Source organism: Magnolia sinica, chromosome 5 (assembly GCF_029962835.1).
Source record: "Magnolia sinica isolate HGM2019 chromosome 5, MsV1, whole genome shotgun sequence".
Taxonomy (NCBI): Eukaryota; Viridiplantae; Streptophyta; class Magnoliopsida; order Magnoliales; family Magnoliaceae; genus Magnolia; species Magnolia sinica.
The window spans coordinates 107,150,596-107,164,197 of NC_080577.1; the positions used below are offsets into that span (position 1 = coordinate 107,150,596).

The 13,602-nt window shown below is 41.8% G+C and overlaps 1 protein-coding gene across 2 annotated transcripts; it reads right to left on the reverse strand.

Moving 5' to 3' along the window:
• Nucleotides 1–5,468: 5,468 nt before the first annotated feature.
• On the reverse strand, nucleotides 5,469–9,092 carry LOC131246611 (pentatricopeptide repeat-containing protein At5g50990). Of its 2 annotated transcripts, XM_058246907.1 has the most exons (3): nucleotides 6,011–9,092; nucleotides 5,808–5,905; nucleotides 5,469–5,539 (listed from the first exon to the last, which is right to left on the reverse strand). In XM_058246907.1, the coding sequence occupies exon 1, from the start codon at nucleotides 8,489–8,491 to the stop codon at nucleotides 6,752–6,754; it is 1,740 nt and encodes a 579-aa protein (XP_058102890.1). In that variant the 5' UTR covers nucleotides 8,492–9,092; the 3' UTR covers nucleotides 5,469–5,539; nucleotides 5,808–5,905; nucleotides 6,011–6,751. The 2 variants fall into 2 exon arrangements, with proteins under 2 accessions (XP_058102890.1, XP_058102889.1); XM_058246906.1 differs by lacking the exon at nucleotides 5,469–5,539 and having other exon boundaries at nucleotides 5,548–5,905.
• Between the last annotated feature and the right edge of the window lie 4,510 nt (nucleotides 9,093–13,602).

Sequence of the window (13,602 nt, forward strand, 5' to 3'; positions counted from 1 at the left end):
GGATGCCTTGAGTTGTGAGTTATCCGCTGTTTTGCGTAGTAGGATACCTGTTTTGGTGGCTATTGGAGGGGCGCCATGAATGATTGTTAGTACCTGAAGGTGCAGGTGAGCGCCAAGTTGTTGGATTCCTGCTCGTGGGATTAGCAGTGGCAGGATACTGAAGAGGGTCTGGTTTTGTGGTGATCCCCGAAGCTTTAAAATTGAGCAATTTTTCATGTAGTTCCTCAAAGGTTATAGGTGTGTCTCTGGCTTGGACAGCTCGTGTTAGTTCTTTGTATTCATCGCCAAGTCCATCAAGGATTTTGTCGGTGAGATCTTCTGCATCTAGAGGTGCTCCAAGAAGGGCAAGCTCATCAGCTTTTGCCTTTATGAATTGTAGGAATGCTGTGACACTGCCAGAGCCTTTGGTGATCATCTTGAGTTGGCTTTTGGCTTGTTTGAAGCGTCCACGAGAAGGCTTGGCGTAAGTGGTGGTTAAGATAGTCCATGCTTCGCGAGCGGTCTTGGCATGTACAATGAATGGTATAATAGTGTGGGAGATGGAGCCAATGATGGCATTTAAGATTAACTGGTCCTGTCGGATCCAGAGGGTGTGAGCTGGGTTTGCTCTGGTTGTGTCATTTTGTGTGAGAGTGGTTGAGGGACATGTCTTTGAGCCATCGATATAGCCTAAGAGATCATAGCCAATGAAAAGGGTCTGAAATTACAGTTTCCATGAGAGGTAATTGCTGGAAGTGAGTTTTAGAGGGGTTTGGGTAGCAACATAAATGTTGATAAGGGTGTTGGGGGATTCATTAATGTTGAGAATGGAGGGTGAAGAGTTAGTCATGGCTGTTCGAGATTAAAGAAAGGAGAGAAGAAAGAAAAAAATATATATATTGAAATTTGTTATCTCTAGTTTTGCTCTGATACCATGATAGAATAACCAAAACTGATTATGCTATTATTAAGTAATCAATCGTATAAATACACCAAGGAAATAACCAAGAATGGTTGAAAATCCTACAAACTAGGAAGTTGTTACAAACTGAATCCTATATCTATGGAAGACAGCAAAATACATTTGAATGATACAATCTGATATGAAGAAGAAGTCAAGCAGTTAAGTATAACTGATTAGCTCTATTAGATACATGTATCTAAAACACAAACTATAAGACTTAAAAAAAAATCAAAATATATAAAACTGAAATTGAAAACCAATTAAGAAAGAAAATCAAAACCTTTAGAACGAACAGATGAGGAGAGTACACCTATGACCTCTTTAGTACAGAAGATAGGATTGTGTATGAGACAACAATCCCTCTTATACTATAATAGAATGGTGTAGCTGAAAGAATGAATAGAACTTTATTAGACATGGTTATGAGACAACAATCCCTCTTATACCACAAGAGAATAGTGTTGCCGAGAGAAGGAATAGAACTTTATTAGACATGGTTATGAGACAACAATCCCTCTTATACCATGACAAAATGGTGTTGCCAAAAGAAGGAATAAAACTTTATTAGACATGGTTACATCCATAAAGAAACAGACCTCCATTGTTTTTATCCACTATAGAAGTATAATATATTACATGTTGTGGAGTTACTCAAGAGGCCATCTGGTTAAAACACTTCATAAGTGATATAAAGTTGATATGTGGTTAAAACACTTCATAAGTGATATGAAGTTGATAATGTCTGATGACCCTATTTAACTTTTTTTCTAATAAACAAGCGGCCATTGCCTTAGTGAAATATTCTAAGTTGCATTATAGATGAAAACATACAAGATAAAGTATCATTATATAAGAGATGTGATCGAAAAGGGCAAGATTACAATTTCATATATCCCGTCTTTTGAAATGCTTGGTGATCCACTCACTAAAGCCTCGTCCTTAAAAGTGTAACGCCTATGGTTGTTGTGTTTTTTCTTTTAACCTTTTCTTTTTAGTTGGAATTTGAAATCGAGGGAGAGAGATTTTCTCCCAACCACCCCTCTGGTCTCTCCCTCATTCTCTCCCACAAATCTCTCAGCTAATCAGCAGGGCCTCTTTCTTATGGCCTGTTTGGTTTGATGTAATTACTTTCATGTAATTTCTCTCAAATCAGTATTAAATGTACATTAAATGCATACATCAAACAATGCCACATGCGTTTGAAAGTGACGAGCAGTTGCCCAGGACCAGATTTCATGATAATTTGAAGCCAAAGTTTGGTGGGCCTGACCAGGATATCTGTTATATCCACTCCATCCATTCATTAGTAGAGACCATTTCAGGGCATGGGCCCAAAAAATGATTCAGATTCAAAGATCAAGTGGACCACACTACATAAAATACTAGAGATTGAACACTGACCATTTAAATGTTCTTCCCATAGTGTGGTCTACTTGAGCTTTGTATCTGTCTTATTTTTTTAGGCATACCCTAGAATGATATAGCCAAATGAATGGACGGCCTGGATAAAACATATACATCATAGTGGGACCCATAGAGCACATCTCATTTTCCGTTCCTAAAAGTTGTTGCTATCAATTTGCACATCACAAATTCATGTATTATGTAATTAATGCTTAAAAAATTGTAAAATACATTGCAATTCTCCTGACATACATCCAACCAAACAGGCCCTAAACTCAAACGGAATCATTGAGAGAGAGAGAGCGAGAGAGAGATTGGACGGTTCATCATACATTTTTAGTAAAGGAGATTAATTCGCTACACAAATAATTTTAGGTAATGGCGTAGGGAATTGCTTCTTGGTAGTAGGAGTTAGACGATTTAATTCATACTTACAAGGTAGAATTGATTAATTATTATTTTTAACAATTCAGATTAAAATTATCTAGACAACACAATGAACGGGTGGAATCAGCCATACGGCCATTATGTTGTCAGGTCTGGAGCATTTAATAAACAAATTTCAGATTTAAGTGCAAGTATTACTATCACTTGGCGTAGGGGGTCGAGATGGGTCTTCGGAGTGTATATGGTTAGATCCACACTGTTCATCCAAATTGTGGACGTCGAGAATTTAGATGATCCAATCATCTGATGAGCCACACTGATCAAATTAGCATGATAGATCTATTATTATTTTAAATCATATTGGAACTCTTGAATGTGTGAGATCGGTCAAATCAAAACAATCATTGAATCAAACTATATTAAGATCCCTAATTATCTTATCAAACTACTTAATTGATGGACCGCATTGATCAGATTTATCATTGTCATGCAAATTCAGAATTTAGATGTAAATAAGCACATGAATGGTTCAGATTGACCAATCGATGGGCCTTCTCTGGTGATTGACCAAGGAGGGACCAATGATGGGTATAAATCTGTCCACATTGTTTACATGGACCCAAGATCCCTAATCGAGAGAAATTCTCAAATTTTAAATTTTAAATTAAGACGATCTGAGGACTGTCGATCAACCTTCAATCGATCGGTTGATCGATTGAAGATGCCAAATTTTGTCCAAAGACGTATTTGCCTTAATCTACAATTTCTCGATTCAAATATCGATCGATCAACAACATTGATCGACAAGTGCCTATACAGAATTTTCTAAACTTTGATAGTTGAATCTAATAGACGTGTTACATATGGAAGTTGCAATTAATTGATCATTGAGGGTTGTTGAATGGTGGTTGACCACCTAGGGTGTCTAATCAAAGGTGGGCCCCACTATCTGATGTAATTGAGTCAAACATTAATATGGTTTGTATGATTGTTAGGATTTCTGAATTCAAAGCAATTAGATCATCTTGTAGATTCTAGTAGACTAGGCTAGTAATCCTAACATATCTCATGTATGTGGAAATTGAAATAGAATTGGTTGTATGGTTGACTGATTGGTATGTTAATTTGTTTATGTGATGATTGTTTGATTCACCGTTTGTTGATTTAATTAATATATGTCACATGCTAATCTATGCTCCCACATCTAATTTATGAAATTATGATAATTAGTACAATGAATTCACATGTATACATTCCATATAAGACAGGTATTATGAATATCTATGAAATGATGAAATCATACATCATCCATTGCATAAGCATTTTGCATCATCAATTCTGAGGGACCTCCCTAGAAGAACGTCGATCCTGGTAGAATCGTTACCAGATGTGGGATATGCCGATGCCTACCGAAAGGTGGAAGCCTACCCAACAGGTAGATACGGATTGACGATTATTCAACCCAAGCAGATATATGATCCCCCCATCTGGTGCATTTATAGCATTATGCATTCCGTGTTTTGCCCTATTTTAATTGTTATGTGCATAAATCATGCTGGGTTATCTCAGCTAGCTTACATTTTCATTAATGGAAAAATCGTATAGATAGAGATAGAGTTGATGAAGCTGCTCAGGAACTGGAGCATACAGTGGAACCTGAACACGACCCACGTGAAACATTGCCGTACTTGTCCGAAGATGAATTAGCAGCATTAGAGCATTCTTGAATATTTGATTTTATTCATTAGGATTGATGATTTTCGTATATCGCATAGTAGTATTGATTATTGGATTTTGAGAACTTGATTTGGTTCCATTTGATTGAGATATTTTAAGACCGAAATGAGCATATTTTTAGTTGGTCGTGATAATCAATGAATAATGTTGAAGATTGATGTTATGTGAATATTTGTGAAGATCTATATATGCATTGTTAAATGTTGCTAAAAGTTATGTATGTGTGAATGGAAATCAATGGATTTGGGTGGAACATAGAATGAACGCAAATCCCCACCTCTAATTAAACCATTTAACCGATAAAGTACACCATGCGTACGAGTTAAGAATTAAAACTCAGGTTTACGGGTGCACACTCTGTACCTAGATTTTGGGGCGTGACAAAAACAGGTGATTAGAATGAGGATTAGATGAGATAGTGTGTTGGTTTTTAAAGCCAAGTACAAAAATATTAGAAAATGGCTATAAAACCCCTAAAAATGGATTTGTGATAATCACAATTGAATCACCCTTAATCCCACATTATTAGTATTCCATTTCAAAAACAATCTCATGGAGAGAACCATCCCACTAGGCGGCAGACTGGGATTGTATCTCATCTATCTGACTCTCGAAGTTTTGATCCATTGGCCAGATCGTGCTGAAACAGACTAGATTCTCAACCACTACGAGCCTATTTTGCAAGATAGTGTGCTTAAAGGCAAGCAAAATCATGGTTAAATAAAAAGGAAAAAGAACTCTTGCCATCTGTGTGATTATCCGGCGAACTATGATCTTAAAATAACACCCGATTTACATCCGCTGCATATCTTCTAACGTGTGGATCGACAATCATATAGGGCATAATATATTAACAGTCCCGCTCATTAGATGAGCTGCTAGAAATAGCGTAGTGTGTGTGAGTGATCCAGGGTTCAATCCTTGGTAGTGTTACCTTTCAAAAAAAAATAAAATCCAAAGCATGCTACCAGAGCCCGCTTTGCCATTAAAGATAGTCAATCAGGATTACTCAATGGAGAGGGTTCTTGCCTCTATTTGAAGGAAAGCAATATAGCATGTGTTCTTCTTCTACACAAATAGTCAGAAGTCGACTTCACTTTGTTGGTAATAATATTTTCTTACCATCCAAAAAAGTTAAATTAACAATTAAACAATTTTTTTGTGGCCATCCATTTGTTTTGTATGATGAGGCCCCACCAAAGGTGTTAAAGTGCCCAAATTTTAGCCTGGATTATCTAAACAGTGTGTCCCACCTGATGAAAAGCTCAATCTCATGCATAAGCTATATATTTTCAAATGTGGGCAGTACTTCAATGCAAATGTAAAATTAACAAACCTCCAAATAAGGCAGGCACCACTTTAAATAGTGTCGAACGCACATTTTGGCTATTTTTTTGAACTGGGCCTTAAACACTGGGAACCATCTTCGCCATGCTGCGGGACAAAGAAAGATACATTGTTAGATTGATGCATTGCAATAGCAAACTTCACATGAATAAAATGAAAAGAAACGAGCATGCACAAGAGAGATGGATTTACGTGGTTCGTCATTGTGTGTGACAACAGCCCATTGGAGGAAGACAATCAGAGGATTTCGCTGAAATGCTCGACGAAAAGATGAGGTTCAATTCACTTTGATGGAATACTCATTATCACTAATTTAAGTGGGGATGGAAATAGGCAGGGTCGGATTGGTTTGGGAAGGGCCCAACCAGGCCATTTAGAAGGTATGATACTGTTGATGACCCTCATCGCTGTCTGCTTCTTCCAATCAACCATCTGATGTTGATGGGCCTTGGTAAGTTTCATCATGGCCAATGAGCAAAGCATTTCAGGTTAATGGGCTTGCAAGATAAAGACACCCACTACAAGAGGCCCTTCCATTGCCATAACATATTTCAAATGAAGTTTCCCTCTCTTTTTGTGACCTGCCCCTAGTGACGAATCTCCTGGCTGACAATCCACACTCACCAAGTGGGTCTGTGAGATCCAGCTTATTCACCTGGTGGACCCTGCTGTGTATGCATCATGGTCCAAGAATCAGTCCCATCCGGCCTTTAGCAGGCCACACATCTATGAAAGAATAGATTATTAAAAGAATCAACCAACCAATAGCCTGCATTCAAGATACATTTGTGGTCCACCTGATGACTAGATCGGCCTGATTTTTGGTCCATGGCAGACACCAAGTGCACCGCAGCTTATGAACAGCTAGGAACTGGCACACACAGGGTGCTTGAGATCTGGACTGTGCTGGCTGAGTATCCATAGCATCTCTTGCTACCAGTAGTCTGTGCAAGAACACAGTCCATTTTCAAACCGATGGAATCTGATTCGATCCCTCACGATTATCACCCTACAAAGCATTCTTGAAACCATCTTCATCCAACAATGGCAATCGCAGCACGTCCGAAGGTTCTTCGAGACCCGGATTTCAGATCTGGGGCCCGTCCTCAGTACTGCAAAGGCAAGCGCCAGCTTCTCACTATGACTATTCAAATTTCCCTCTTTTTCCTCCTCAGACACATCCATCAAAACCAATCCTGTCAAGGGCACGAACCCTTCCGCCTTAATCCGGACCATCAAACCGTCCAACACTCTATAAATCGCATCAGATTCCATGTGCGATCGATCCCCTGCCTTAAACTCATGAATGGCTCCTCCTGTCTCGACCCAACTCAATCCACGGTTCTTCTGAACTCCTCTCCTTTTCATCAACTCCCTCACTCTCTCCGCGCAATCCCATCTATTTGCAGAGGAGTAGATGTTTGATAGCAAGACATAGTCACCACTACCACATTGTGTCATCCGTTCGATCACAACCTCACCCAAATCGGGCCTTCCATAAGTTCTACAGGCACTTAGCAATGACCTCCAAATAACAATATCAGGTTCTATTGGCATTGCCCTTATCATCCTGTGAGCTTCTTCTAACAGCCCAGAGCGGCCCAGCAGATCGACCATTGCTCCGTAATGCTCGAGCTGCGGCTCAATCGAGTAATCACTCTTCATCAGATTGAAATAATGGCGGCCCATTTCAACCAGACCACAATGGCTACATGCGGTTAAGACCCCAACGAAGGTGACAGAATCAGGTGTGATATTTTCACCATTCATTCGAGAGAATATTGCAATCACGTCTGAACCAAGCCCGTGAATTGCAAGCCCCGTAATCATTGAATTCCAAATGGATACATCGTCCCTTCGTGCGACATCGAATACTTCCATAGCAGTTTTGATTCTCCCACATTTCGAGTACATATCTATCAGTGCCGAACTTAGTATGAAATTAAGCTCAATTTCTTTCTCAATCATTAAACCATGAGCCCACTCACCATGATTAAGAGCCCCGACTCGAGCACACGCAGAAAAAACAGATGAGAACGTGAACCCATCCGGTTCAAAACCCAAATTAAGCATCCGCCGGAACAAGCTTATTGCCTCCTTCGGGCGGGCATTCCTGACACACCCCCCAATTATTGAATTCCACGAGACGACATCTCTATTCGGCATTTTGTTAAAGACACGATTTGCATTTTCGAAATCTCCAATTTTCAAATAACCAGCGATCAGTAAATTAGCAGAAATGACATCGAAACCCCATTCCGGCATTTCATCAAACATCCGATGTGCATCCATGAGACGATCATAAGCAAGATAAACAGCTATCAGGGGAGATGACAGAGAAGGATGCAATTCGTACCCAGATTTTATAATCCTTGCATGAGTCTCGATCGCCATTTCGAGGTTCAGCGAGATCTTGCAGGATTCGAGAACAGAAGCAAGCGTTCGGAGATTGGGTTGGAGAAGTCCAGAAAGGAGGATGGTTTTGTAATCGAGAAGGGCCTTTTGAGGGGAACCCTTTTCGGTGGACGCTCGGATGATGGAACTGAATAGAAAAGGTTGGGTTTGGGAAAGGGAAGAGATCTCTCTGAGGCATTTCGTCGAACAGTTCAACGGTTTTGTTGTTGTTTGGTAAATGAAGTAGCGGAATGAACGTGACGAATGTCTAACATACATACGTGAATGGAACTATGAAAGTATTCTTGGGGTGAAGGATAACAGAAATGCGCCTACCTCGCAAGGTAGCATTTGCTGAAAGAGGATATCAGACCTGAGGGCGTGGAGTTGAATATTAAGGGAGACTACAAGCCACCACACGTGCCAACATGTGAGGTAGGTGAAATATCCAAGCCACCCATCAGGTGAGACACCGGATCCACCGGGGTGGGTGACCCCTGACTGTGGGGCTCACAGTGATGTGTGTGCCTTCAATCCACACCGTCCAACCATTTTCAAAGCTCATTTTAGTGCATGATCCCAATAATGAAGAATGCCCAAATCTTAGTTGGACCACACCACAGGAAACAGATGGGATTGAATCCCCACCATTAAAAACTTCAGGGAGGCCACACAAATATCAACTTGATCCAAAGCTTTTATGGCCCACAACCGCTGGAAGTTTTTAATGGTCAGTTACTATTGTTTCTTATGGTGCATGTGAGATTTGAATCATACCCTGAAATGAGTTTTCAATATAGATGGACGGCATGGATTTAGTCACATACGTCAAGATTCGCCCCACAGTTAGGGTCCCACGTACCTCGGTGGATCCCTCCAAGCTGTGCTCGTTAGAGTCATTGGGCATTCGCAATTTGAAAGGAATCTCATATCTCGTCTGTTTGGCACTAATTTGAAGGGATTTCAAATTCATAAGATTTCGAATCCATGTGTAACGTGTGTTACTAGGCTGCTAATTTAGTAGACAAGTGGTTCACGAATGATATTACAAAATAATCATATTCTCAACTACGTCAGATTTGGACAGTCCAAACATTGTCCATATAAATTGATGGTTAAAATTTGTTAGTTAATGGCTCTAATGCAATCCAAAGTATATATTTCAATGGGCTTATTAAAATTATTATATCAATCATTATATACATACATTAATTAGGGATGTTAAAGTTGATTTAGTAATTATATTCAATCCCTCTAAATGTATTGTTATGGGAGAATTTGAGTCGACTCCCATTGAGATAAGCCTGGCTCGACCAGTTGGGCGACTGCGTCGGGGAGAAGGGATGGCAAAGCGAGTTAAGCCAACCCATGGCTCAGAACAAGCTATACCATGTTGTCCAACTTCTTTTGCAGAGCTTTCACATCAACTTGGAACCCAGAAGAAGCCATTACACACCTCGTCTACCGGCTTCAACCAAGTGCTCATCAACAACATGACCAAATGGTCACACGAAGGACTCAGATTATAAGGTCGACTCAGACAAAGATATGTCCTACAATTATGCTCGAGGCTTAACTCCAGTAACGCACGTATAGAGCAATATCCGGAGCACGATCTCAGGGTAACTGCCAACTTTAGCGCATGCGTCGTTCCCACTAAATGGCATAAGTTGTACTGAGAATAATGAGCACGATCACTCTATCCAAAAGGTATAAATAGGAGACTCATTTACATAGACAGGTACGCAAAATCTCTCACCCAGAACCCCCATCTACACTACTTAGACCCAGATTCCTAGCCTAACTTTAGCATCGGAGGGTCCCCTGCTCTAGCCAGGGTCTCCTTTGTCTTCCTCCTGTGCAGGCATATAGGGCTCAACGTGAGTGCTTAGAGCTCAGAGGAGGTGAGCCAAATTTCTACATCAACATTTTGGCGTCGTCTGAGGGAAGTTGAACAAAAAATCGCTAGTCTACCAGCTAAGAGAGAATGGTAAGAGGAATGAAGAAAATGCATACGCCAACTGTCCCTATTGATCCCAAGCCATCTAAGGCACGAAACTCAACCTTTGGACTACAGATAGAATCTGCGCCAACAGAGCCTACTCAGCAATCCAGGAACCGGGGAGGCAGATACCAAGCATTACAGTACCAGATGGAAATGTTGGTCAATGAGGTCAGCCAGATGAAGCAGCAAATGAATAGGCAACATCCACCTCTAAACCATGAGGTAAATGCTCCAACGATTGCAGAGTGCCATGCCCCCGCAATGTCTTGAGACGCCTCGCGAGGATCATCTACTCGGGTCCCAATACGGCCGCGAGAGCCATCGAAGCGAGCCCCGACGCATGTCTCGGAGACATCAACACTAGCCCCAACTGACCTTCGCCACAAAATGGAATGGAGAAGACGTGGAAGGACTCCCGAACCTGACCAAGTTTAGGAAGCAGTGGCTGAGAACAAAGACCCCTAGGAGACTCAACTCAAAGAACTACAAGGCCAGATCGACACGATGTGTCGGACATATCAAACTCAAGTTTCAATCGCCATGGGCGCAATGATGGAGGAAACTGAACCCCCGTTCACTAGCGAAATAATGAACGCGGTGATGCCTCCAAAGTTCCAAATGCCTCCCATCATGCCCCACCCAGGCTCCAGGGATCCTATCGAGCACATGGAATCCTACTGTTCATGGATGGAGCTCCGGTAAGCCTCCGGACCAATTACGTGCCGAGCATTCTCAATAACACCTCCTGAAGCCGCGCGAGGCCGGTATCGACAACTGAAGCCAAGGTCTATCGACTCGTTCACCGAGCTAAGTAAGGCGTTCCTCACTCAATTCATCATAGGGAAGCAGCGCAGGAAACCCTCCGCACACCTGATCACCATCAAGCAGAAAGATGGGGAGGCTCTGAAGGACTACATTCTTCGATTCAATGGAGAAGCGAAGCAAGTCAACGATTACTCGGACAAGATGGCTCTGACTGCGATAATCTCTGGACTCAAGGAAGGAAAGTTCCTAATCTCAATAGGGAAAAACCCTCCGACTACGATGGGAGACTTTATAAACCGAGTAGAAAAATATTTGAATGTCGAGGGCTTCTTCAGCTCCCGAAAAGGAACCCATCATGCAAGAGGCTTCTTCGGAGACAAAAAGTGCAAGGACGAGTCTTTCCTGCCAAGCGCGAACAAAAAGAGGTCGGATGAGGATGAATCCCGCAGCCAAAGACCGAGTAGGAAGGCTGAGAGCCGATTCAGCTCGTATACTCCTCTTAGATATTCGAGACAAAAGGCTGTTGCATTGGCCGAGCTGCATGAAGACAGAAGCAAGCTAGTGAGACAAGTGCAGATATTGTTGCTTTCATCATGATCATAGGCATATACACTAGTGATTGTGTCGACTTGAAAGAGGAGATCGAGACCCTCATTCACAAAGGTCACTTGCGTTAATATATAAAGGAAAAGAAACGGGCTTGGAAGGACGAGCAGCCGAGCAGAGCAACAAATGATGGTACCGAGATCCGGACGATATATGGAGGTCCATCCGGAGGTGGAGACTCAAACCAAGCCCGAAAAGCTCATGCTTGGAGTACTGACCGCAAACACTATATCCCTTTAGCTGACAGGTCAAGAAAGGAACTCTGAGTGAGCCCATGCAGTCTCACGTTTATGGAGGATGACGCACGTGGAATTCAGCATCCTCATGATGATGCCTTGGTGGTCACAATGATGATAGTCAATCGTAAGGTGTACCACATCTTTGTCGATATGAGAACCTCAACTGAAATCATGTACTCCGAGGCGTTCGATAAGATGGGTATCAGCAGGTCACGGCTCCGACCTGTTCGGACCTCGTTGCATGGCTTCACAGGTGATAAGGTTATCTCAGAAGGGGCGATCTCTCTCCCGGTTATAGCAGGAGAATGACAGAACTAAGTAACCCTGTTGGTGGACTTTCTGGTGGTAAACACACCGTCAGCATACAAAGTCATCCTCGGGCGACCATCTCTTAATGCCATAAGGGTGGTGGTATACACAGACCATTTAATGATGAAGTTTCCTACAACCGGAGGGAGCGACTACCTACGAGGAGATTAGAGAGAGGCTCGTCGTTGTTACGCCATGGCAGTTAGGAAGGGCTCAGTAAGACAGGCCCTCACGGTCAACATGCTCGACCCCAAAGAAGATCCTTCGTAGAGAAGTTCCTCCATGGAGGATCTCTTGACCATTTCACTCGACGATGCCAACCCGACCAGAACGGTCCCACTCAGATCATCATTAACCACTGATGTAACACCCCGTATTTTTGTGTGCTCGGGTGTTACTATTATAAACCAGATTAGCAAGTTGTGTGATAATTCAAATAACTTACGTGGTTCACCTTCATTAGATATTATCGTTGAATTTCAATAATTAAGATATCAAATTTCAAATTTAACCATTAATTTAAACTAATCGAGTACCACACGTTAAGACTCATGTATTGTAGGCCACTTACAAATTAAAATAATATAATCATTCTGATCGAAGCTCGACAGGAGGTGCTGACAGGGACATTACTCACATAGACAGCTTAGATAAAAATAATAATGATACCAAAAATATTGAAAAAGGAAAAATAAATATTATAAATATGCATTAGGCCATAAAATCCTTAATCCAGCCATTGATTTCTAGTTGAATGACCCCGTGGACCCTTATCACTATTGATGATCAATTTCAGAACGATCCAACCATCGGACCAGCAGAAATCTATAATTAAAGTTAAGAATTTATCTATTATGACCCACCTGAATTACCCCGTTCTTCATCCAGTACCTTAATAAGACCAGACGAGACTGATGTACGGATTGGATCTCATTCATATTCATCAGGGCGGGTCCCATCGCAGCTGCGTGTGCACAGGTGTGCATGTTCTCACAACACACTGTATTTGTCAACACGGTTTGACCGTGTTGACCTGTCTATAGCAAACAAGCGAGAGCTTTCTCTCTCCTTTTTCCGTATTCCGGCCAACGAACGGACAAGGTCCGTTGATTTAAATTATGGCCCACCTCTGTGATCAGCGGACTAATCCTACCAGGACTATAGACGATTCCACACGATTTTCAGATGCACCTGTGAACATCTCCATCTGTAAGCGGTGCTTTGTGCGCACAAGACTTCTAAAAACAGAAATCCCATCCCGCTGCCAATGAGCTGGCAAACCCGAGAACCTGTACTCAAATCCTAGCCGTGCGTCCCAAAACAATCCTAGTCGTCCATCCACTTACGTGCTTTAGGGCTTCCTTTTCGGCAAGAAAACCGTCGCAACCTAGAAACAAGGAACCCTTTGAGTTTTCATAGTTGTTCATCCAAATGGTGGGTCCCACAAGGTCTCCTTGACCTATCTG